At 51.8% G+C, this 25,460-nt stretch overlaps 8 protein-coding genes across 8 annotated transcripts; 5 read left to right on the forward strand and 3 right to left on the reverse strand.

Annotated features, from left to right (window-relative positions):
- Positions 1 to 2,058: 2,058 nt before the first annotated feature.
- JN550_005992 (uncharacterized protein) lies at positions 2,059 to 3,459 on the forward strand (the record flags this gene model as incomplete). Its single annotated transcript, XM_049317682.1, has 6 exons — positions 2,059 to 2,405; positions 2,474 to 2,570; positions 2,624 to 2,757; positions 2,814 to 2,882; positions 2,942 to 3,345; positions 3,401 to 3,459. 6 exons carry the CDS (start codon positions 2,059 to 2,061, stop codon positions 3,457 to 3,459), a joined length of 1,110 nt encoding a protein of 369 aa, XP_049171878.1.
- Positions 3,460 to 5,400: 1,941 nt separating this feature from the next.
- On the forward strand, positions 5,401 to 7,043 carry JN550_005993 (uncharacterized protein; the record flags this gene model as incomplete). Its single annotated transcript, XM_049317683.1, has 2 exons — positions 5,401 to 6,237; positions 6,300 to 7,043. The coding sequence occupies 2 exons, from the start codon at positions 5,401 to 5,403 to the stop codon at positions 7,041 to 7,043; spliced, it is 1,581 nt and encodes a 526-aa protein (XP_049171879.1).
- Positions 7,044 to 8,804: 1,761 nt separating this feature from the next.
- On the reverse strand, positions 8,805 to 9,125 carry JN550_005994 (uncharacterized protein; the record flags this gene model as incomplete). Its single annotated transcript, XM_049317684.1, has 1 exon — positions 8,805 to 9,125. One exon carries the CDS (start codon positions 9,123 to 9,125, stop codon positions 8,805 to 8,807), a length of 321 nt encoding a protein of 106 aa, XP_049171880.1.
- A 1,566-nt stretch (positions 9,126 to 10,691) lies between these two features.
- Positions 10,692 to 11,601, forward strand: JN550_005995 (uncharacterized protein; the record flags this gene model as incomplete). Its single annotated transcript, XM_049317685.1, has 2 exons — positions 10,692 to 10,747; positions 10,803 to 11,601. The coding sequence occupies 2 exons, from the start codon at positions 10,692 to 10,694 to the stop codon at positions 11,599 to 11,601; spliced, it is 855 nt and encodes a 284-aa protein (XP_049171881.1).
- A 554-nt stretch (positions 11,602 to 12,155) lies between these two features.
- On the reverse strand, positions 12,156 to 12,718 carry JN550_005996 (uncharacterized protein; the record flags this gene model as incomplete). Its single annotated transcript, XM_049317686.1, has 3 exons — positions 12,156 to 12,342; positions 12,403 to 12,526; positions 12,604 to 12,718. 3 exons carry the CDS (start codon positions 12,716 to 12,718, stop codon positions 12,156 to 12,158), a joined length of 426 nt encoding a protein of 141 aa, XP_049171882.1.
- A 1,016-nt stretch (positions 12,719 to 13,734) lies between these two features.
- Positions 13,735 to 14,755, forward strand: JN550_005997 (uncharacterized protein; the record flags this gene model as incomplete). The annotated part of the gene is made up of 2 exons (XM_049317687.1): positions 13,735 to 14,053; positions 14,109 to 14,755. 2 exons carry the CDS (start codon positions 13,735 to 13,737, stop codon positions 14,753 to 14,755), a joined length of 966 nt encoding a protein of 321 aa, XP_049171883.1.
- Positions 14,756 to 15,033: 278 nt separating this feature from the next.
- JN550_005998 (uncharacterized protein) lies at positions 15,034 to 15,980 on the reverse strand (the record flags this gene model as incomplete). Its single annotated transcript, XM_049317688.1, has 2 exons — positions 15,034 to 15,696; positions 15,747 to 15,980. 2 exons carry the CDS (start codon positions 15,978 to 15,980, stop codon positions 15,034 to 15,036), a joined length of 897 nt encoding a protein of 298 aa, XP_049171884.1.
- A 2,540-nt stretch (positions 15,981 to 18,520) lies between these two features.
- Positions 18,521 to 24,817, forward strand: JN550_005999 (uncharacterized protein; the record flags this gene model as incomplete). Its single annotated transcript, XM_049317689.1, has 4 exons — positions 18,521 to 18,669; positions 18,725 to 18,863; positions 18,928 to 19,540; positions 19,593 to 24,817. 4 exons carry the CDS (start codon positions 18,521 to 18,523, stop codon positions 24,815 to 24,817), a joined length of 6,126 nt encoding a protein of 2,041 aa, XP_049171885.1.
- Between the last annotated feature and the right edge of the window lie 643 nt (positions 24,818 to 25,460).

The following is a 25,460-nucleotide window of genomic DNA, read 5'->3' on the forward strand; positions in this document are numbered from 1 at the left end:
TTTTTCGGTGCGAATTGTGGTAGAGCATCGATGGTTTGCAGCTCTCGGGGGATATTTCGATCTGTGACACTGAAATCTGTCCAAAGAATGTAGGATTTCGAAGGCTAGGCAGTGCCACGTTGCCAATTTCACAGTCAAGCCACGAATAATAGGTGATCGTTATGACCAAGGCCGTGACACTTAACGAGGCAAAAGATTCAGTGTGGAGTGAAATGCCCAAAGTTGCGAGAAACAGGTGTCGAAGCTAATCAATGCAGACGAGGACCTACCTTACAGCTGCTGGCTTGGCTAGTCTAGGTTCACGGTCAGTTTCATGAGACAGTTACATGAGACAGTTACATCTGGGTGGTTTCGATTTTGTGAGAAGAAATTTCTCTCGCTTGTTCTGCCGACGTCTAAATTCTCACCGCCAAGAACTCAGCACTCGTACTGTATTTCTGCGAACGCAAAGATGGCCTAGAACAGTCCGTTATTTGCAGGAGATATGAAGGCCCTTATCTTGGAGAAGTCAAGTCAACGATATAAAAGTTGTATATTTGTCATACGCTAATGTTCCCCTCTTTCAATGCTAATCATAGACTCCGGCCATGGCGATGTTGTCACTCGCGTTATCGCGACTTTCGCCACCGCTGATGCCAACAGTTTGTCCTGAAATGAGGGACGCTCTGCTATGACATGAATGGCATTGTGTGATTCACTCTGAGACGCTAGATAAGGGACCGTGATAGGGGAATATTATTATGACCGGATGGTAAGTAAGGTCAGACGTCGGAGGGAAATGAAACCGATATTGGATTAAATCGCTCACGGTCCCTAAGTTGCCTCTACAGTATAAGTGGATGAAGAAGCGCAGATTTCCTCCCTATCAGTGAGCAGCTAGGAAAACAAGAGATCACGTCAAGCAGTTTTGCCGGATAAGCTTATCGTATTGATGATGATGCTTTGGCCATTGGACTACTATTCATCATGATGTTCCATGGTGTTGATTGATAGGTCATGTCTGTTTCAAGGTTGTCATATTTCGGTCTTCGGCGAAGAGGCTGTCATCAGACAGACCGTCTTGCCAGCAATGTAGACTGGCAATCATACTGCAAAACAATAAGCATTGGATTTCCCCTGGATGGCGTCATACCACAGCCCAACCTTGGGTAGAACCCGGTTGTGAAGAATTTTGACTCTTCCATGTCTTTCTGAGTCATGCGGTCCGTCTTGAAGTGCAGGCTGCCTCAACAATACTCCATATAGTCTTTGTATTATTGATCACGTGACGAATGGTCTTCAGGCAAATATGACAAATCCGTCCAAAAAAGGGAACTTGACCGCAACGCAGGAATTTGTGGGGTTCCCCATGGGGTCACGGAGATCAAGGTAGAGTGGGATTCTTGTCCTGATTTCTTGGTTTCTGACGGCGTCACGATGTCTGCAGCTACTGGTGGACACATTTTCTAGAACAATCTCGGCCCTTTCTCGTTGCCACTATCTTACGTTGATACGGGAACCTATCGTTGGAGTTCGGCAAGCCAACCGAACAGTTTGATATTCCCTTCTGCTATAATCGTATACGGACAAGGATAAGATCTGCAAGCTGGTGAAGTGTCCATTGGCTTCGTTCATTTCCACGTCGCCAAAATCGTTGGGGAGAGCGCTTAACAAGAGTTTGCCATCTGAAAACGCTGTGTTGATCCCTTGGTCCAGCCTCATAAAGTCTTGTACCGTTGCAGTCAAAATCTGTAAGCCTGGCATTCTGTGGAACACCAGCAGACGTTAGGATTTGTTCATGGGGTCTTTTCCAATATGGATAAAATCACAAACGGCCCTATCATTGACTGGCAAATTCCGGCAGTTCAACTCACCATGAGAATACGGCAGTTGGACAAGGAGAACTACCTAAGTGCTCCCACCCATTACAAATCGTTGTGCTTTTATATACCATGTAGCTACCACGCCCCAGGTGCGACGTACTCTTTCTAGCTACAGTTTCATTTCCACGACACTCATTCATTGGAGCTTAGGACAATCCCAGAACTTTCCCGGATTCCTGCACCAACAACCAACAAAATGCTCTGGGCTTCACTCCTCGCCCTTGCGGCGGTCGTCCAAGCACTGCCTTCGGGAGAGCTCGAGCAACGACAGGGTGGTGTCACCATGTTGCGATTTGGATGCGCCCAAGTCGTCATTGACCGACTGGATCCTCTCGTGAACCCTGGTTCCATTCCTTCACCTCATGTGCACCAGATTGTCGGCGGTAACGGTTTCAACGCCTCTATGACGACAGGCGATGTTTCGAACACCGCAAGTTGCACTACTTGTGCATTCTCAGAGGATTTCTCCAACTACTGGACGGCGAACCTATACTTCAAGGCCCGCAATGGCACTTACAAGCGTGTTCCACAACTGGGTGCAGCGTATGTTAACATCATTCTCAGTTTTGAATCATAATCACGCAAACGGAAAATACTGACCCACTCCCCAGACGGCAATTCAACGATGACTACAGCACAAAGATCGGAGGCGGTATCCTTGTCTACTACGTCTCGGCCCAACCAGGCAAGATTACCGCATTCAAGCCAGTAAGAGCCGCTGTCACCTAGTGTGATGTGAACAATTCTGACGGCAGGCACAGGGATTCCGCATGTTGGTCGGTGACCCTACTTCGCGATCGAGAAAGGACTCTACGTTGAAGCGACAAAACTGCTTCCGATGCTACACCGGCCCCAACTTTGGCGGTGACGTTTCTGCTCCATGCCAGGACGCGAAGTTAGTGCCTTTTTCTAAAAGGTTCTGCAGTCGGTGGTGCTGACACACGAAACTAGGATTGACACTGAAGCTCTACCGACTGGCCCTTGCAAGGGCGGAATTCGCTCCAACATTCTGTTCCCAACGTGAGTTCCTCGGCCATAATGCACAGGAAAAAGAAAATCAGAACTGACATCAAATGCAGCTGCTGGGATGGCAAGAACCTCGACAGTCCTAACCACCAGGACCACATTGCCTATCCGACCACAGGGCCAGCAACGTTCCTCAGTCTCGGTGGCAGCTGCCCATCGACGCACCCCGTGCGCATCCCTCAGCTCATGTACGAGGTTGTCTGGGACACGACTGCGTTCAACAACAAGGCTGAGTGGCCGGCGGATGGCTCGCAGCCCTTCTACTTCAGCTACGGTGACAACACTGGCTACGGCCAACACGCCGACTACGTCTTCGGCTGGAAGGGTGACTCCCTCCAGAAGGCCATGGACACCTCGAACTGCATGGGTGCAAAGTGCGGAACCCTCAAGACCCAGGCCATCGATGCCGGCAAGAAGTGCTCTGTGAACCGCGTCGTTCAGGAGGACCACGACGGATGTGAGTTTTGCCTGCTATGATTTCAATATGGGGCTCAGTCTAACAAATTCAACAGGGATCAAGGAGCTGCCGGGTATCAACATGGGCAACATGGGTAACATGCAACAGGCCTAGTTCTGGCGGGATACTCTATTTTCGGCCACGCCGAAGGTGGGGTGCATGGTAGCTTTCAGTTGTGTTTGCTTGTCGTAGACTGTGATTGGCCAGAACCTTTTTGCATTCCATCCCCAAGGCTGTTTTATACTCCCGGACCAGTAGGAATTAGCCTTAATATATCTTACACTCGTTGATTGGCCCAACAAATTTCAAGACAGACTATTTAGATAGCCCCAAGCTTTCTTCCTTTCATGGAACTCTTGTGGATTCGGCAGTTTTCTCTCATAGTCGGGACCAGGTTAGTTTACTTCCAGGTATTCAAGCCGATTTTGTGGAGTCGTTGCATCCGACGTATACGTCGTTGCTAGCGATGCGAAGTAGGTTGTAAACAGTGTATCCAATTTGGAGACGAAAGGCTACAACCCGATCACCTGGCCTCCTGCGACGAAAGGAAGGGCTTTCTACCTTCTCTCAAGTTATATAGTAGCTTGGCCAATTATACCCCGCGACTTTGGTCTTAAAGTAGTACAGGACCCGGGTAACAGACCTCAAAGCCGAAACGTGCAGTAAGGATTGCACGCATGGAAACTTTTGAGTAAAAAAGAAACACCCGAAGCTGGTACACAGAGCGGGGCAAATATCATGCAGACTGGCCGACGGAGCTTTTGGTCAGCTCCAGGGCTATCGGATGCTGATAATTCTTATCTTTTATATTTTCTATTACAAAGTCGTATGCGAGCCCTGGAAGGGCTGTCTGCCAAAGCACACATGTCCGTCGCCGACCGGCACAAGGGCGAAAATTGGCATTCCCTAGCCTTTCCTCATCGTCCAGTGGCCTACCGAAATACTTGCTCCCGTGCCTATTTGACTCATTGGCAGAAAGTAATTAGACCAGCCAACAAGAAGCCTAATACTTTCCGAGACAAGGCCTAGCAATCAGGAACACCAGAATGTCAGGTAGTTCGGCGCTAAGTAGGAGGTAGGGATCTGCCATCTTCGAACGCGGGGCACTCTGCCCCTCCCAATCGCCCGAGTTGAGCTTCACGTAGGGTACGACGTTGGGTAACAGTGTGGCATCCAAGAAATCTCCTTTCTGTGTTCAATCCATTGGTTTGGACTCGCCGCACTGCGCCTTTAGAGACTCTGCACTGAGCTTAGAGTGGTGTCTGGTGATGTTGTATCTGTCAAGGGGATATAGAGCATGTAGCTAGTTGGTGGGGCTGGAGCTGCGGGTGCCTCACCAATCCATGGTCACCAGTATAATGCATGCTGAAGCTGAGCAACCGACTAACCTGTATAGAATGATCATCAAGCCCGAATATGAGAGAGTCACTCCCGACTTTGTGCCCCTTGCCCCTCGTTGTGGCTCGAAGTGTGGAGTTTCCGTTTTCGGGAGCTAACCCGGCCGTCAGTATCCGTGGTTAGCCAGTCGCTGGGGTTGGCTTGGGTTTGCGTTCTTTGGGCCAGACGTCAGGCCGTAAACAGGCCCAGGGCCACGAACGCGAAGACACGCTGAGTTGCCGCGATACCACGGTAGGACAGAAGAGACGGGGCATCCGGATCCTCTCACAACGCCCGCCTCCTTGGCAGCGTGGTCACCTCTGTGCATCAAGGCAAGGCGAGACAAGGCAAGGCTGGCATGGGCCTGGCGCTGCTGTGCATTGATGCGGCATACATACATACCCCTCGATCGGCGACAGGGGTCGCGGAACACCATAGCGGGGGCACACAGAGCGCCACCCAGATTCATTCGGCCATTGCATCCCTGGCGGCGTAGTGGCCCGCCGATCAGCCAAAATTGTGATCTGGTTGCTCGAATCCATCCGGAGGCTCCCATATCGTGAGGAGTCGGCGCAGCGTACGCCCGGGACCAATTCCACTCGCGAGCACGACAGCAGGCCAGATGCCCCCGATGGCCCGCCCATGAGCAGCAGCAATAGCCTCCCCAGGCCAATTGCAATGTCGCAACACCCTCAGTCGGCCAAGCGCATGCGCAGCAACACGTCCAACGTCGACTTCACCCCGCAGACGGCGCCCGCCCTCAGGACACGACCGCACCATCTGACCGCCGGCCACGGCCACGGCCACGGCAACGCCCACGACCACGGCAACGCCCACGACCACGACCACCTGCCCGTTCCCGGCCCCGGCCCCGGCGTGGGCTTGTACACCCCGACCGTCTACAATGCCAGCTTCGCCACCATCCCCTCCACCCGCCAGGACGTCGACTACGCCTCCTACGTCGCCCCGGCCCAGCACAATGGCTACCCCGCCGCCGCCTACCCGGACGCCTACGACCCGCTGCCACACGGCAACAGCTACACCATAGCATACGGCCAGCCTCCCCCGACCAACTACAATCCCTCCCATGGCGGCTACTACAGCCCCGGCCTGGTCGCCGCCGCCCAGAACGGGCCTTACTCGCCCGTGACCGCACGCCAGTCCACCTCGGCAGGTCCCGAAACCTACTCGCCCTCCCCGATCCCCGGAAGCAGCACCGGTGCCTCCTATACCGACTTGCAAGCACACTCCACGACCCCCATGCCGCAGCAGAACCTCCAGCAGCAGTACGAGGATGCCTATGGGTCCCAACCTGTGGTACACAGCTCGGCCAACCACGTACAGAACATGTCGTATGTGGACCCGACTGTGAGTGCTCAGTACAGCCACCCGTCCATCGAGCAGCCAAACGACAACTTGCCCGCGGCATTACAGAGCCCGGAGAGCTCGTCTGAGGAGGAAAGCGAGAGTGACGAAGATGCCCAGGGCGAAACCGCGGACGAGGCCGAATTGAGTGTATGCATCATGTCTGTATCCTCATTGCGTGTTGCGAGTTCTAACATATCATCTTCTTGTAGGCCGAGCTCCCAGCGCTCCCCACTCCAGGTCCTGCCCTGACTCTCAACCCGGCCCCGAAATACAAGAAAACGTCACACAGCGAGCCTGCCAAACCCCCAGACTCGAAATGTGCCTGCAAGAAGGGCCGAGGCAAGAAGAAGGCTTGTACATCGTGCGCTTGCAGTAAATATGGCCGGAAGTGCGGGAAAATGTGCTCCTGCGGCACTGCCTGTGGCAACCCGTTCCAGGACCTGACAGCATTTTTCGGGCCCTCAGCAAGGTTTCCGAAACCCTGCGACGCGAACGCCTGCTTCGCGACTTGGCTCTCGAACCAGCCGAACATCGAAGAGCTCGATGTCGACCTGATGGTGGACATGCTGCTGTATGATGACTCATCGTGGGCGTCGATTCGAGGACACACCCCGGCCTTGAAAGACTGGGAGGACAGGTGGCTCAAGGCGAAGAACTCCAAGTCGAAAAAGCTCAAAGAGGACCGAGAGCGCCTAGAATTTGAGCTGCTGCGCGGGGCCCTGGGCAATTGCAACCCCAATGACTTTCACGGCTACTGGTACAGCTTCTGCAAAGGCCAGTGGGTGCCGATGGACAACTGGGAACACTGCAGGGAGTGCAAGGCGTGCGCTCCAAGCAGCGAGTGGCATTGCGAACAGCATGGCCAGTGTACGGTCAACCGTACCTGCGCCGGATGCACCGGGACCGCGACAACGTCGTATCCCGAGATGGCTGCGTATACAGTGGCGGCATAGACTGGCATTTCTCTCTCACTCACACACACACACTTGTCACGTTGGGGAAACGATAGAGGTATGAATGAGGAGTTCTCAGGAGTTTTTTTGTGTCGTGCTTCTAGCATATATACCAAGCATTTTGGTTGGAGTCTGGAGGTACACGAGTGCGTTTAGAAAAGAGGCAAATATGAGACCACTCGGATTTGATGATTGAGTACATGTCCAAGTGAATTCGCCTTGGGGCCAGTGAATTTCGTGAGCAATTGCTGATGCGTTGACATGAGAATCTAGGTGCATGTCCTGCTGATGACTTATAGATATAATAGAGCCCTAGGGGCTCCGATAAGATGCGGAAGAAACCCCTGAATGTTCCTAGAGTCACTTCAGAGGAAGGATTACGAGACAGCACCAGTCCAAAGTTAGCAACCGGAGTCACCCGGCTGTGAGTCTAAGTTGAAAGCCCTATATTCCCGCAAAGGGTTGTTAAGAAGCACTCTTTAACCGTACTACTATCATACTGATGAGATACTTGCCCAGATTCAGGCTGAAAGCCTTCGAGCCCCAACTCAGTATACTCCAGAGAACTAGTTATTTGAAGCGACTCCTTGCTTTCTCTTAAGCGGCCATCAGCCGCTATGAATGAAACTGAGCATGTTTCACAGATAAGTCCTGCAAAGAGTGTATCTGTGATTTACGTACTACCCATCGAAGACAACCATATCTGCTGCAGGTGAGCGCATGTCTGCTGCGCAATTCTTTAAACTGCATGTCATTCTTATGTGCAAAGTGGGTATCGCGTTTCTGATTCCTCTCTGTCCGGATCTGATTCGGATCTGTCCTTAAGGGAAATAAAAACATTCGGACAGCGGACAGGCTGTATATTCTCGGTTTCATCGACTTTACTAGCTCATGATATGCACAAACAACATTTGGTAATGGGATACTCTCCAGTCCGTCTCAGAAATCAGAGACAAGTCCGGCTTCATTAACCCACCGAATGGACACTCATTGCCATAGTCTGGATAACTAGAGGTCTATATACGTAAACTATTTGAGTTATTATTGGATTGATTTTAATCACGGACGTTGAGTCCAGAAGAAAGAGAAAAGGCGGGTTGAATATGCAGCATCTCCCGGGCGAGCTCGTGGGTGTTTACTTCAATGCTTTACTTCAATGGCAGTGGAGCACATTTGCGAAAAGTGATCCCATGGAATTTATACAAAGTTTGAAACGAGAGACTCCAAATCCAGTTGGCAATATAGATTTTGATAACCGTAGCAGGCTGATCCAGAGGATTATTAAACGGTGTAGGAGGACCATTAGCGTGAGCCAGACACGTTGAATGTTTTGGACGAGATGATAATGCATGCTGGGGATGACGTGGCTTAACCAGTAGAACGGAACTGCACCTCCTCTCTGCCCGACGCTGGTTGGAGAAGTTAAGTAGGTTGTATCTTCGCTAAACCACAGTGGCAGGGGGTGCTACCGGCCACAGTACCCAGGGAGTGGTGAGGGGTTGGTCACAAGTAGTGAACCTCGGGGTAGCATCACGGTAGCATACACAACAGAAGAGGGTCATCAAGGAAAAGTTGAATTTTACATCATTTCATTCATTGCTATGAGTGCTGTTTGGTGACATGCGAGACCAGTAGGCCAAGAGCATTCTACCGCTCAAGTACCAAATCTATCGACGATACCAATTCAAGGGAGACAGAAAAGTCCCGCCCCGAGACCCGAGGTCAGATGTCTTTCAAGTGTATGGTACAAAACAGAAGCCTTTAGTGCTTGGGCTGGAACCGATCCACGCCGTTCTTGATGCGTCTGTCAACGCCCTTGGCCATCTTCTCCAGGGGCAGCCTGTTGTCGACCCTGACGACGGTGTTGTGGACTCGGGGCTCGACCCGTTGGGCGACGCGTTCCGCGGGAGGTGCGAAGTAGGAGATGTTGCGCTCCCACCTCGGAGCCCACTTCAGTGTTTGGGACGCAAGACGCTGGTTGGCGCTGGGAAGCATGAAGTAGAAGGGGGCAAAGCCGACAACGCCAGCTGTTGCAAAGGCAACACCCTCGATGGCACCAGCCTTGGGGATTCTGACGGGCATATTGATGGATTGGTAGAAGTAGTGGTGGTGGTGATGTGGGAGTGGATGGCTGTGTCTGGGTGCTGACAACGACCTTGCTGCTTATGATGTCGAGCAGAAAGGCTGCTCGAGAAGAATGATAGAGTGGAGAGTTTGTAGGAGGCTCTTATGATCGTACGCCTCAAATATAACGAAACGTCTGGGATGAGTGACGCTTCGTCAAAGGTGTGATGGTGAATAATTTGATGGCGGATGCTGTGTTTGGAGATGGAGGGACGGGATGAATCTGGTGTAACAACAGAATGAAGGAGCAGATTGGAGGACAGCGATGCCTTTAATAAGGGGGCGATGCCCCAATGACCCTCCTCTCGCACCCCTTTCACAATCCATCACCCTGACCCTGACCATCCACGCCATCTCGTCCGGGGGAGAGTTGGGAACGGGAGCGGGGTAAACCAATGGTGGCAGGCCATGTTGTTCCAGCATCGCACCACGAGCCAATCATACGATTCCAAGACCAGGGTTATGGCTTATGCTACCTGCGCTTGACTGCAGTGGCCATCCGTCTAAAGCTAGATCTACAGCCCAGCCGCGCTCACATGCGGTGGTAATTTCGCCGTCGCCTGCGTGTCGTCGACGAGCTGGTTTCACCGGCGCCTGGCTCTGACTCGGCGCGTTGGCTGCACTGACGTCGGCCCTGAACTCAAACGCCCGGAGCTGCACCAGGTCACTGGATCATACGATTGGGTTCGAGGTTACAGCGACTGTAGAGAGCCGCTGTCACTCACTAATATCTCCTCCAGGGTCTGCGACATGCAGCTGAAAATTCCAGCCAGGCAAAATCTCCAAGGAACGCTCCCTATCCTGCAACTCTATACGCAACATCTCAGGAGTCAAGATCCTCACGTGCGCCCGAGTCGCCACGACGCCTAGGGGCCTGGCGCTAAGCCCCAGAGCCCCCGCTTCCCCAGATCTTCGCGGGCTTCAGTGGGTCGAACGGGGCACTGTCCCCACTAGGGCACAGAGCCTCCTGGACAGCCGTGCGCTAAAACAGTTCAGCACTGTAATTCGCAGGACTCCATCGCGCGTTCAGGTCTGACTGTTCTGTTGTCGGGCTGCTGCCCGAGTCGCACAACTGCTGATCACCCATTCCATGTCATCACTGTTCTCCTGCAAACTCTCCAGTAAGTACTCAGCGCGCTCATCGCAATTGCGTTCATCTCCCTTTGAGACGGAAGATAAGCTCCTGCCGTTTGGAGGGGTTTTGTTGCATGTGCAGAATTCGTGCATCACCCAGCTATTTGTTCCTTGCGTACCGCAACTGCAGCCGTCGTGGGGCAAAGGCGTGCTATCGTGACCCTTATCACGAAAGTGGCTTTTGGAAGAATCAGCGCGCGGTGCACGGAAGAACTGTTCGACCGCCACGCGCTCCTCAACGCCAACTCCACTCCAGTGCACCGAAATTTTCCAAGATAAAATCACCCATTTGTTTTTCTCGACTTCTTCCAACAGCAACATTCTTCCTCCTCAGAGGATCATGTTGGCCATTCGCGTTTGTTGATTCGGCAAGCAACATGAACCGCAGCCATGCTTCTTTTCCTTATCCGTCACGGCGAGTCCGTTGACAATGTGGCCGGTGTCTAGTAAGCACCTTCGCTCTGCCTGCTCCTCACTGACCGGCTCCCAACACACTTGAAGCGCAGGTGTGCGCGATTCTCCCCTCACAAACCATGGCGTCCTCCAGGCCAAGCGTTTGGGTGCCCACCTTGCCTCGCGTCGAGATGTCACCGGCCCCGTCGTTTCCCTCTTCACTTCGAATCTCCGGCGGGCGTATCTGACAGCTGAAGCTATTGCTGACGCCCAAGGTGCCAATACCCCACGTCCTGATGGCAGTTCCTCTCGGCTTGAGCCTGTACAGCTCACTGAGCTCCGGGAAAAGAATTTTGGGTCAGGCGAAGGCATCAAGTACGGCGCACTGTCGAGTAGGCGCACCGCCGGAGATTTGGAGCAAGACGAGGAAACTCGCGAGCAGATGACGGTTCGAGTGAACCGCTTCATTGATACACACCTACGGGCTATTCTTGAAAAGCACGCACCTGAGAAAGTGTCTGTTGTCATTGTGGCGCATGGGCTCATCCTCGGTTCCCTCTTGAAGGCATTGACGACACACTTTCCCGATGTCAACTCTGCACCGTCACAAGGCCCGCATGAACAGCCCCTGGCTTCGTGGAGCAACACAGGAGTCCTTCAAGCGAAGATCAAGCCTACCTGTGCAGCTGATGCCTCCACTTCGGCATTAGATGGCCAGCGCAGACGCGAGCCTTTGAATCGTCTACGATTGTCAATGATGGTGCAGCTTGTTAACAACGTGGACCACCTCGTGGGTCTGAAGAAGACCAGAGGAGGCATTGGGAGCGCCCGATTCGATACGCGGCAACGTAAAATGACCTCGTTCTTTACGCCAGCAAAGAAGCGCAAAGCTGATGAGGCAGAGTGATGACTTGTCTCAAGTCATCCGGTTGTATTGAGACGCTTAGCAGCTCGCACGCAATCTTGATCACTAAATGGTATGTCTTTATCCTAATCCCGTACCCCAAACTCCTTTACATGATGAAAGCACATTTGTTCACAGACCTGTTCTGAAACTTAATGTGGAAACACTTATGTCCAACCGCTATCTGACACAATCAACTACCCATCTACTGTTTGAGTCCACTTGTTGAATTCTAGCTAACCTTGTGGAAAAGACTACTAGACCCTGTTCCGACGTATCTCGACTTATCAGCGCTGTAAGACGTTGAACATCATCAAGTACTCAATAAAGCACTTCTATGCAGACAAATAAATACTCGATCAAACTGAAGCTTATAAAACAATTAGAAAATGTGCATAATCCTTTCCACCAGCAAAACCTTAGTCTATGATGTGTTTTAAGGACTTCCTTGATCGAATTTTCCTAAGACTTCCCTGCACAAACTACGTAACAATGTAGCATGCAGTCGTTCACGTCGAGTACCCCTTCAACATAGGTCCAGTTTGATGATATCCTGATTACTCTGTATCTTCGTTCTTAATTTCGTCTTCTGAATCATATTCTTCCTCCTCGGATGGCAATGAGCGTGGAAACCAGCCAAATTCGGCAAAATCAACTGTCAGCTCCCCCAGCGATCCCGTAGACACGGTGACGCCCTCCGCCTGAAGTACAGTTGCCTGGTTCCGAGCCCCTGAAGGTTGGGATCTGTCATGTATCAGTATAACAGCACAACCACACACGAGCACTTGAAATTATGCACAGTACCTCGGAGAAATCATGCCCTTGGCGTTGATGACTCTTTGCCAGGGAACAGTACTGTTGTTGAATCGGGCGCCTTGATCATGCGAGAGATGTTTAAGGCAAACGCCTACCTGGCGAGGACGCTGGGCTAGGTGTGCGTCAGTAGTAGTAATCTCGTTGCGTACGAGCAGCCTCTCCAGCGAGTCGGGAGGTAAGGTCACGCACGTGTTCCGACCAGCTTGGCGATGTGCCCGTAGCTGGTCACCTTTCCGGGTGGAATCTCCTGCACCGCGCTGTAGACCGCAGCAAAGAAGGCAGCTGCCTCATCCGTTCGGGCCATTGCAAATCACTGGGCCTGGCACACGTACAGAGCTATCGTTTGGCCAGGGTGGTCCCCAAGCGAAGTCCGGGCTTGATGGAGCGAATGTCTTCGCGAGACCCGAGGTGGCTATCAAGTTGTGGGTGGCATCAAGGCCGTGAGTTCCGCTTGGAGTGGATACTCAACCCTCCAGCAGCCTTTCACAGGAGCACTAAAACGCAGGAAGCGGGGCCCTGAAGCCAGCGCTAGTGTCGGCTTAAGGCGGAACGGTAGAGATCCAGCGCGGTCTATATTCGCACCAGTCAGCTCAGATCGAGGTTAACTTGGGTCAGGCACCACAATTGGTCGCGACGATACTCCCTCAACCAGAGAGAACTATGGCCCTCCGATCATCGCAATTATGAGGTGCATATCCCTCAAAAATGACGACAGAAGCCCTGATCGAGGGTTCTACCCCGCTCCCAACGCAGTATATTAACCACAGTCGGCATCACAAGTGTCCTCACATTTCCTCCTTTGCCCTACTACATTGTCAAGAAATCACAATTGAATCAAGTAAATTCATTCGTACGCATCGTGCTGCTTTCGTGTCGTTCGACTCCAAGCTTCGTGGACTTACTAATCATTATGTCGCAGGAAACCATCCATCCGGTACGCCCGCCACGAGACTGGCCGCGAATGGAAGACATGGCCCGCAATGGATTATCCACCAGAAGTGAAGGTCACTTGACATGATGAAACCTCTCCATCATGTCTATCAGGTAATGCTCAAACGAGAGCCATGAGCCGGTGTTCGGGTCTCCGTGTCTAGTCCTCTCGTGAATCCACCCGTCGCAGTCTGGAGGTGCTACTTCAGACTTGTTGATGGAGATTGGCGAGAGATGGGGCAAAGTCGGAGCTCGATCTGAGATTATACGGCCAAAAAAAACTTGATCTGGATAATACCAGCGAAAGGATCATGCTCCACTAGCTCCCCCCTGAAACTCTGGGACGCAGAGCTGACAAGAACAGATATCATCATATAACGAGCTTCCATAATGTCACCAGCTTTGGACTTCATTGAACCTGTTGCCCTCCCCCACAAGGGTGTAGTCCCTGTCGGAGATGGCAAGGTCAACGGCAAGTCTGCTGTGGACGTTGCTGATGGCAAGTGGAAGGACTTCACCTTCCAGCCCATCCGCGAGTCGCAGATCGCTCGTGCCATGGCTCGCCGCTACTTTGACGACCTCGACAAGTACGCCGAGTCCGACATTGTCATCGTCGGTGCTGGCTCCTGTGGTTTGAGTACGGCTTATACTCTGGCCAAGGCCCGCCCTGACTTGAAGATTGCTATCATCGAGGCCAGTGTTTCGCCCGGTGAGTGCTGCCAAGGCCGACCAAGACCAAGAATAAGCTGTTAATACTTGACCAGGCGGTGGTGCTTGGCTTGGTGGACAACTCTTCAGTGCCATGATCATGCGCAAGCCTGCTGACGCTTTCCTGTCGGAGATTGGCGTGCCTTTCGAGGAGGAGGGCAACTATGTCATTGTCAAGCACGCGGCTCTCTTTACCTCGACTCTCCTCTCGAAGGTTCTGGCCTTCCCGAATGTGAAGCTCTTCAACGCTACCTCCGTTGAGGACTTGATCTCTCGCAAGGATGAGAGTGCTCTCGGCGGTCTACGCATTGCCGGTGTTGTCACCAACTGGACCTTGGTCGCCATGCACCACGACGACCAGTCCTGCATGGATCCTTCGACCATCAACGCCCCAATCATTGTCAGCACCACTGGCCATGACGGGCCCTTTGGTGCATTCTCTGTCAAGCGACTTGTCTCCATGGGTGCCATTGATAAGCTGGGCGGCATGAGAGGTCTCGACATGAACACTGCCGAAGACGCCATCGTGAAGGGTACTCGAGAAATCGTGCCCGGTCTGATTGTTGGAGGTATGGAGCTGAGTGAGGTCGACGGAGCCAACAGAATGGGTCCAACCTTCGGCGCTATGGCACTGTCTGGTGTTAAGGCTGCGGAAGAGGCCTTGGCCGTCTTCGAGCTGCGTAAGAAGCAGAATGCGATCTAAATGAATAGCATTCGGGCCTGGAGAGAGGCTATAGGGAACCTCGTAACATGAATGCAAGGACCCGCAGTCGTTACTGGGGTGGCAGAAACACGAGATTGGGTTCAGGTCTGGCAGAGACCTAATGCCATTCGTTGTCACAGAAGAGCTCAATTTAACACTCATTCACATCCTGCAACAGTCTTTCTTCTCCGTGTGTTTCCATGATAAATACTGAGTTCAGGTTGCTTTTGAAGATGCACTTAGAGACCCGTTCACGTGCCTACTTAACTCAACACTTCTCAAATCAAGAGGATACCCACAAGACTGACCACAATTGTCGACAACCCGACCGAGCCGCGTCTGATTCCCGAAGCTCCAGCAACAGCGGGCTGGCTGTCAGGTGCGGTGTTATCAGCCCGGGCACAAGCTACAGTAACATGGTCCTCCGATAAAGCCCCGTGCAGTTTCCCATCATTCGAGTGGCCCCAGGTGATGATGACGGGGTATGTAATGGTTCCCACTTTGTTATACCATGTCTTGTCATCGGCGCTACCTGCGTAGTCTGATAGGTACACGACTTGATGTGTGTCATTGAACTTCAGCGGAGCTGCAAGCGTCATTGGCATGGGCTTCGCGATATTCCGGATAGTTTGAAACTTACTGCTCTGCTGATCTCCGTTGAAGGGGCAGCCGAAGTCCTTCATGTTGTCCGGCAAAGTTGGACACGCACCGCCATCGACCGAGGTTTGGGCGTTCGCCACGGTCTTCTTGATGCCGTTTATGCATGCCGCGCTGAGCAGGCCGGAACAGGCGCCATCCCCGTGGAAGCCCGCGATCCCGTAAATTCCGTAGACGCTGATGCATGGTGACCAGGTGCCTGAATTACCCGACCCGGCTGTGCTGTTCACGACGGAGGGAGGTGTGGCACTACCTTGAGTCCCGCCGCCGCAACATGGCCCGGGCTGGGTGGATCCTATCCGTTAAGTCCCGGCACGGCGACAGCGGCCGCTACGTCGATTCCTAGCTCCCAGCCGTCTACCATCGTTGCCGGGTAGGCTTCGGAGATGTTCGGCCCATGGATCTTGAAGCTGCCAGTTGCATTCGGCGATAAGAGGACACGGGACAGATCAGCGTATGTAGGTGGTTTGGCGTTGCCACCTATAACTTTATCCCCGTAGGTGTTGGCCTGCGCTGAGATGCAGATAGCGTAGATTAGAGAGCTTATGATGCCGTTACGCAGAGGCATGGTGTACGACAGAAGATAGTATAATATGTGGAAACGCAGTGCTGAAACTTGACTATTACTCGGCGCAACGACAGGTACTGAGGTTTCACAGTCGAGGATTGTTTAACAAATTAACGGATTGATCACCCTGTGGGCAGTAATATATAAATAATCTCATCCGTAAGAGGCACTGTCGGAATACATTTTAGGTGCAGGGCACTGCAAAAAACGAACCAACAGTTCAATTGCATTGCTGTCACCGCCTCCTCATCGATTGGGTGACAATCTGCGAAGGAGCCATGTTATGATGTCTGAGCCACGGCGCAAGAGAAGGCGTTGGGGGCGCACTGGATTCTGGAGATATGTGTCTGTTTCATGCGCCAAGCATCAAATAATCTGTTGTCGACGTATGAAGTCATAAGAGCAGCGATGACATGCCGTCATAGCAGGCTGGGAAAGTTGGCCATCGAGAATACGCCCTGCAGCAACCCAAATTATCCTTTCGTTAAAAGGGTCATTACCATGTTCACATCCTTCTGTGTTTCCTTTTCTGCCGGGGCTGGTGCGGCACAATGCAGCCTCGCATCGTACAAGCAGCAACATTGGCGTCTTGACTCTGTGCGGAGTGCAAAAAAAGCCACCTGGTAAGCCTGCTTGTGTACGCCGTGGAGGTATTGTGTCGCATTTCTGGCGCCGAGTGCTTCCGAGGATACATCGCTGCCTTGAAGGCCGCGCCTTATGCACACGCCTCGAGATGTCGGAAGGCTGTAGATTGCAGTTGGGGGCAAGGGAATAAATGGACCAACATATATCCGCTCTCTGACTTCCAGCTCGACTTGCTCGTTCTAACCCAATAAGGGAGCATAATGGCAAAACCGAAGTGGTCGGCAAGTCTATAGATGCTTTTCGATCTATATCTCTCGCTCATAATTCCTCAGTCGCCCCTATACAATCAAGGTGACTAATCAAAATTCGGAGAGTCATAGGCGGTACAAAATAAGGTTCAGTGATTTATACAAATAAGACACAGACTCTTCCTCCCAGCTACAGAACATGGAACCAAATCTAACAATAAATATAATATTCAATTTCACTAAGCGCTGGTTCCGTTAGGCTGACCATTTCCGACCCTGAACGTCAGTGTCTCAGTGAAATGCCTATCAAAATGACTTGAACCATCTCTCTGGAATGTCAAAGCAAGATCTCATACAGCCACAAGTGCACCACAGAAGAAGTAGTGTAGTCCTGAATATGGCTGTATCCACAAGCAATGTTGCTCTATTGATCTTTTTTGCCACTATTTGGCCTGTTATTGCGTCCTTTGACTGCTTGTCACCGTTATGCTTGTTACCACTCTTGGTTTTGTTTCTATTCCCATCATTGAGTTTACCGAATGTAGACCATTGCCCTTCCAAGGCCATGTTTGCTGTTGAGTGAAGAGCATCCCCGTCAGATACGTGGCTATAGCTGTGACTTGTGCTATTGAGTTTAAAAAAAATTAAAATTTTTTAAAAAACCTTTCAAACCGGTTACATTGCTCCCTGACGACACAAAATATGGGAACCAACTTGACTTTCATTCCAGTCAGGGCCAAACTCGAACGTGGATGAGCTTTTCAGAAACTCTCCAGATACAGTGCCGTTCCGCGTGATTAACTTTTCGGGCTGCTCGGTGTTGTTTCTAGCAATTGGTCTCTTAGTTGAAAATATCCCTCACCAGCTTGGAAATGGTTTTAGCTTCACTTGGAAGGAAGTCCAAATGGGCCATCTAGACGCCGTTCAACTGTAACCTCGTATGTCACCAGGCTGAAATGGCAATCCTGGGTCGCATGGTGAGGTCAGTTCGTCCTCGACTTACACTCCGTAGAACGTTGACCAGTGACTTCCGTCGCCTCCCCAGACTTTGTCATGTTTCCTGCCAGTGCAAGTACTTCAACAGAACCAGTTAGAAGTGTCATGCTCAGCAAAGCACTTTGAATTGACAATTCACAATTTCTCTAACGCGGATCGCATTTGCGGGCCAACTCATCCGCCCTTTTCATAATTTCTGCCGTCCCGGTGCCGATAGAAAAGAAACACACATATCACCTTCACTAACCGCGGTCATTAGACTGATAAATCAAATTATGTGGCAGACTACTAGTCGCTAATTGGGCAACAGTAGAGCGCTGGAAACTCCACTTACTTAGTGTCTATAGTGGGTATACCTGCCTTACCACAAATTACTATGAGTGTGAACGGGAGTGTCACGCCGTAGTGAAGTAAATATCCCAAAGTCAGTCCCAGAGGGTTGACGTGGCTGAACACAGAGTAACCAAGTACAGACTATTCCACAAAACCCCAGTCTATTCCACACAGAATACACCCCCTTGTGCTTACTTGTGTCAGCACGACCAGCCTGGCTAGCTTGTTCGTTCAGCCGCACTCCTCATGTCGATTGGTCCAGGTACTTTTTCGCCCCCAATCCTCAGTATTATGGCCCACCCCGCCTCTCAAAACGCATTCTGCTTACGCCGAAAATTTTGAGCTCGGAAGAAGCATCGCATGGCTTAATCAACAGCCATGGACACGACAAGCGCTTTGAGGCGCGCATGCGTTGACGAGTTCGTCAAATCGCTGACATTGGACGAGAAGCGCCTGTTCCATGCGACCACACTCGCAGAGACGTTATTGCGAAGTCTTGAGGATGCCAACGCTGTACATAAACACAAGTGAGTGGGAGGCGGACATCAGCTTCATTCAAATGAGAACTGACGATATTGTTAGATCTGTCTCGAGAAGGGTGATGGAGGGATTGGTCCCATTCATCTCAGGTGTAGAGCAGTATTCAAAAGCCTTGGATGTCTTCGCAAATAGCAATGACTTGCTCTGTCCAATATGGGGTGGGATAAGAGTCGTTTTGACCGTATGTATGAGAACTAACTTGCTCCGTTCGATCTGACTAAAACCAATGGACTGACAGACCATAGTTGGCCATGGAATTTGGGGAATATTTTGAGAAAATAATGGATATGGCTAGTGACATTGGTGGCCTACTTAACCGCCTTCCTCGATACGCTCATCTCTACCCCAAGAATGACAAGCTGGAGCAGGCGATTAGAACAATATACAGTGCCATTTTCGACTTTTGCTCCCAAGCAAGGAACGTCTTCCGCAAGGGAGGCGAACGCACCTGCAGCATGAAATCCGTCCGGGATGTCGTTACTTTCGCGTCCGTTGTACGAATCCTGTGGAAACCGTTCAGCGTTCAGTTCGGCACCATCAAGAACCGGATCGAGAAGGCCGTTGGGATGATCGACGACGAAGCCGACCTCGCAGAGCGCGAGCTGGCAGCTCAAGAACGGCAGAAGGATGAGTCACGATGGAACAGGCTAGAAATCAGTCAGCGCAAAGTCGAAGATTTCGTCGACTTGGAAGAAATGACCAAGCTTGATGCGTGGCTTGGTTCAGCGAACGTAGCCGCCAACCACAAGGCAGCTTCTGCGCTCCGCCATGCTGAGACAGGGTCATGGTTCCTGGAGGGAGAATCCTTCAAGAGGTGGGTAGACACGCCAAACTCGTTCCTTTGGCTCTCGGCTATTCGTAAGTCAGACGCTGTACCAGATGTAGGATGTCTCTAAAACTCGTTTCACAGCCGGAGCGGGCAAGACAGTCCTTGCCTCAAGTATCATAAATTGCATCAACGAAAAGCTCAAGAACCCGCATGTGGGGTTTGGGTATTTCTATTGCGATTACAGAGATCCACTCAAACAGACTCCTTCCATTGTCCTGGGCACAATTCTTGCAATGCTTGCACGACAGAGCAAGGGTGTTCGTCAAGAGCTGAACCAGTTCTTCCTCAAACAATACCAGGAGTCACTGACTTTCACGGCATCGTTTGACGAACTTCGAAACAATTTCAAGACCTTTGTCGGGCCATATTTTGATTCGATAATCATTGTTGTCGACGGCCTAGATGAGGCTGGCCCTGTCAACAGCGATTGCTTAGCCAAGGTGCTCAAAGCACTACACAGAGAATATCAAGAATTGAACGTTCTCGTAACTAGTAGGAACGAACTGCCCATTGCGCGTGTATTCAAGAATCTTCCCATGACTTCTATCGAAGAGAAAGAAGTCGCAGGAGATATCAGCAGCTTCATCATTTCTGAGCTGGAATCGAGAATGAACTCCGAAGGGCGCGGCGTCCTGCGAATTCGGAGTCCGACATTGAAGGGTACCATCATTACTAGACTTATGGAAGGATCCAAAGGCATGTTTCAGTGGATCAGGTGTCAGATTGACGCACTCTGCGAACTAAGGACCGACAACGATATTCGCGCTGCGTTGAATAGTCTCCCAGAGACGCTTGAAAAGACTTATGAACGGATTCTGGATCGGGTAAACAAGAGAGATTCCAGATTTGTCCGCCGGACTCTGTTCTGGCTCGTCCGCGGCGTTCGCGATATGTCCGGAAACGAGATGACCACCGCGCTAGCGATTCGGCCATTCGACAGTGATACGTGTCTTGACGAAGGCGACATTCCCCATGTTGATGAGGTACTGGAGGCGCTTGGGGGATTGGTAACAACCTCCCCTGAAGGAATCGTCACGTTGGCTCATTACTCCGTCAAAGAATACTTAGAGTCTGAAGAGCTGAGGGCGACAAAACCACAGTTCTGGGTCGACAAAGCCTCTGTAGAGACTATTCTGGCTTCGGCATGCCTCACATATCTACTGTACGATGCATTTGATGAGGCTGTCCTGCCAGACGAAGAGGCTCTCATAGATCGATTGGAGGAACATCACTTCTTGAAATATGCCGCGGAAGCATGGGCACTACACGCTCAAAGGAGCGAGCAAGACGGCCATCAAAATGAGCACGTCGTTGACCTCACCACTCGGCTGCTCAACGCCCGAGAGGACTACTGCCAAAACTTCAACTCCTGGGCTGAAGTCTGCCATCAGCAGCACTTCGGGAAGCATTCAAGTCCAAGCGACTTCACCCCGCTATATTGTGCTGCTTTCTTCGGCCTGACAGAAGCAGCGAACATGTTTCTGAACGGCTCTGAAAACCATGTCATGTCCAATTGTTTCCTCGCGGCGGCTCGGAACGGACACGCCAAGATCGTCAAATTATTTCTCGAGACGACTGGCCCAGACCTTTCTCCTGACCCACCACTGAACTTGGGAAAGGCGCTCTATATTGCAACCTCGAATGGGCATCTCGAAGTAATCAGAACACTCCTAGACCATGGAGTAGATATTGAAGCACGCGCTGGAAAGGACGGAAACGCACTTCAGGCGGCAGCTTTGGCAGGCCAAGCCGACGCGGCGGAACTGCTTTTAAAGAGGGGTGCATCTTCAGCCGTCCCGTGCAAGAGGTACGGTACTCCGCTAGCAGCAGCAGCAGAAAAAGGACACGAGAGGACTTGCACCGTCTTGCTCAACCATAGAGCCAATCCGAATGGCAGAGGGGGCTGGTATTCACTTCCCTTGGTCTCCGCTGTCGTAGGCAAGAATATCAACATCATCCGCCTTCTGATCAAGAAAGGGGCAAAATTGAACTCCACTGGCGGCCACCTAGGGTCTGCCCTCATGGCGGCTGCAAAACAAGGTAATAACGATCTTGTTCGCGAGCTGATCGACAAAGGCGCACGTGTGAACGACGAAGACGACAAGACGAGTGACGCCCTCTATACCGCTTCACTTGCTGGTCATCTGAGCACCGTGGATCTTCTTCTAGAGCTGGGCGCTGATGTCAATGCGAAAGGAGGCAAGCATCGAAATGCACTGGGGGCTGCTAGTTCTGAAGGACACGTCAAAATCGTCAGGCGGCTTCTTGAAGCCAACGCCGATGTTGAATATTTCGACGAGACCAGTGGCAATGCGCTTCAGACAGCAGCTCTCCGTGGCCACAAAGACGTGGTGACGCTCCTCGCCTCTGCTGGCATGGACCCGAGTGCTCCGGGTGGTAACAAGGGCAGTGCTCTGGTGTGCGCTGCGTCAAGTGGCCAGGATGAAGTCATCAAAGCCTTATTCAAACTTGGAGTAGAAGCTGGATCCAATGAAAACACCACCAGCGCATTGGTGGCAGCAGCTATAGGAGGCCACGACAGCACCGTGAAGCTGATGGCGGTCTCGGGTGCAAATACCTCTGATATCAACATCCCATCACAGACCGACGCATACTGCACGCCTATTCAGGCTGCAGCTTCCAGGGGCCACATTGGGATACTTCGAACACTGGTCGAGCTCGGGTGCGATGTCAATGCCACAGATGAAGGGTGGTATGGCACAGCCCTCATCGCCGCCGTCGCGTCAAAATCCAGAACAACAGAGATTGTAACGATGCTTCTCGACCATGGTGCGGACCCGAACCTTACGGCGTCATCCGAGTGCCACTATCACGGGTTCCCACTCGTTCATGCCGTGCAAAGCGGCAGTGTCGAGGTGGTCAAAATCCTTCTTGACAGAGGTGCTGACGTGAATCTGCAGTTCGGGACCGTGCTAAACGCAGTCCAGATGGCTACAATTCACGAAGACCAGGCCATACTGAGTATGCTGATTGATAAAGGTGCAGACATCAACCTGACCACACAGCCCAAGGACCTTGATGGGTCAGACGTGGAGGCTGGGTTGACAGCAGGACCCATAACACCGTTGCAGACCGCGGCATGGTATGGGCACACAGACACTGTGAACAGACTAATCACGCTCGGGGCAAAACTCTCGGTAGACATCGATGGCCCTACCTTCAAGTCAGCATTACAAGTTGCGGCACACAATGGTTACCTCGAAACGGTCAAGGCGCTGCTCGCTGCTGGTGCTGACATCAATGAGCAAGGAGGCCTCATCGGCTCAGCACTGCAATGCGCAATCGCTGAGAGACAAACCGATGTCGCCATCTTTCTACTAGAGGCCGGCGCAGATGCCAACGAGCTTGATGTGGGCTGGTATCGGACTCCTCTTATCAATGCTGTGTGCTGCGGCGATGAAAGGGGGCCGGAACTGATCAGGTTTCTGGTCCAACGTGGTGCCGACGTGAACGCCCGGGCCCAGAATGATGTTCCCTTTGCTCTTCATGCGGCGGCCCAACGTACAGATTTCGACAAAGGCTTTTTAGAGGTCCTCATGGAACTTGGGGCCGATCCCAACGCCCAAGGTGGCCAGTACCACACCGCGCTACAGTGCGCTGCGCAAAGTGGTGACAATCTGACGGTAGAATATCTCCTCAAGCACGGCGCGGATCCAAACATCACAGGAGGCATGTTCCATTCGCCTCTGCAGGCTTCATACAAGTATGGCTACTACTTAGTCTCGGGCACTCTATACAAATACGGTGCCAGGAACGACTTACTGGGTGGTCTGGGAGGGTCTGCAATGGGCCTTGGATTGGGCGTCAGCACGGGAGACGAACATTTTGGTTGCTGTCCGACTCTCATCCAGCAACTCGTGACTGTGAGGAAGTTTGACGTAAACACCCAATATGGTCGCTGGGGAAACGCCCTGCAAAACTGCATCATGTGTGGGCGAGAAGAGGTGCTCTCTTACATGTTGAACGCGGGAGCTGATGTCAACAAGGTTGGTGGCAAAATGGGCACGGCATTGACTGCAGCTGCGTTCCAAGGTGTTATGGACGTTGTGAAGCGTCTCCTTGATCTGCAGGCAGCTGTGAATCTAGGAAACTACCGTTACCCGAACGCGGCATTTGGTGCAATCAGGGGCAGAGAGCCGGGGGTTTTGGAGCTTCTTCTAAAGCACGGTGTTGACGTGATCGAAGCCGTTGGCCAGTTCGGTACTGCACTGCAAGCGGCAGCGGGGATGGGAAGGGACAAAGAGGATTCTAGTCTCTCGATGGTGAAGATGCTCATCGAAGCTGGCGCGCCCGTCAATACCAAACCGTGCGGTCGTTGGGGAAGTCCTCTGCAAGCCGCGGCCGCGAAGGGCGACAAAAAGGTCGTTGAGTATCTTCTCGACCATGGAGGAGATGTCAACGCAAAGGGCGGCAGGTTTGGGAGTGCTTTAAATGCGGCAACGTTACAAGATGACGTCTCAGTCGTCAGCGTTTTGCTGAAGAAGGGGGCCGAAATCACGGTATCTGTCGGGAAGAAGTACTCGGGACCTCTTCAGGCAGCTGCTGCAGGCGGGTGCACAGATACGCTGCTTCAGCTTATCGATGCAGGTGCTGATATCCACAGAAAAGGTGGAAAGTACTGCACTGCGTTGCAAGCGGCGTGTGTCTACGGAAAGCTCCGAAATGTGAGGATCCTGGTCGAACATGGCGCTGAGATGAACGCAGCTGGAGGGTATTACGGCTCAGCGATCCAAGCTGCACTTATCTGCCAGCATGATGATGTTGTGCGGTATCTGTTACGGAAAGGGATAACACTTGACCAAGTAGATCGGAAATTGGTCAACAATATTGCAGAATTTGCTCTTGACGCAGCTGATGAATTATTAATGGAGGTCAAGGAAGGAATCGCAGACGATGAGACATCCGATTCAGGAACAGACCCACAACCTCTCGTTACTCAGAAGAAAACCCAAGACAAGCAGAAGCCTACGCGCTGGGATGCTGTCCGCGGGTTGAGCTTGCCAACACTGACCAAGATAGTCGTTCTGGCTGACGTCAAAGCACCGGCCTATTTCGGAGAAGACATCAAGGAAGTTGCCGCGCCTATCTCGCTCATCAGTGGCGATGAGGGGATATCAATGGGTACACGGGACAGAGATGGCCTGGCTACTCGTCCGAATCTGAATCGTGTGGCCAGGTCCATGCCTATCGTGCCGAAGCCCAAGTTGGATGATAGTCCAGACATAGAGTGGGATGTTCTAACATGCTTGCCGGTTGGAGAGATTGCACCTGTGAATAGTTGGTGATGACGGAAGACGCCTAGGTGAATACAACTTTTATGGGATAAGTTCAGAATGTAGATAGGTTGCGGAGCCTACTATAAAACGCTGCAAAGATCAGCAAATGTTTTAAGTTGGAAGATTTCGAGCTCATCCCTGTATGGGATTTGGAAGGAGCACTAAGGCTCATAGGGTTATCCAACCTCTCGGTTCCTACCTAGGCATTCACTCGGAAGTCCTAGTTAAATATATTCCAAATAATAGACAGTAAACAGCAATTAGACTCAATATTTCATGTCATTTCTATGAAATTCTCCATTTCAAAATTTGCAATCTCCTGAAGAGTATATAAGACCCAGTCTATTTAAAGAGAGCACGGAACTTCTTGGGTCAGCCATAGCCATCGTGAACCACGGCAGAACCTCGCTAAGCAAGAGAGGGGGGAAAGTCGTGTGTTGAATGGGTGTATTTAGGTTGAGTTTGCAATTGCAACAAAGCACACGATCATGTTGCCATCGTGAGAAGGCATCTGGGCTGATGTCTCCGACGGGTAACGGTCCAACTCTTTCGGGGGGTTTCGCTGGTTGAGACCTCAAATGTCCGGATGAAGAAGGAGGGTTGTCGCATGAATTGATCATGCTGTACCGCAAGCATTCTTCGGCACCTGATT

The sequence above is a fragment of the Neoarthrinium moseri genome, assembly GCF_022829205.1.
Source record: "Neoarthrinium moseri strain CBS 164.80 chromosome Unknown scaffold20_Wmoseri_CBS_16480, whole genome shotgun sequence".
Classification (NCBI taxonomy): Eukaryota; Fungi; Ascomycota; class Sordariomycetes; order Amphisphaeriales; family Apiosporaceae; genus Neoarthrinium; species Neoarthrinium moseri.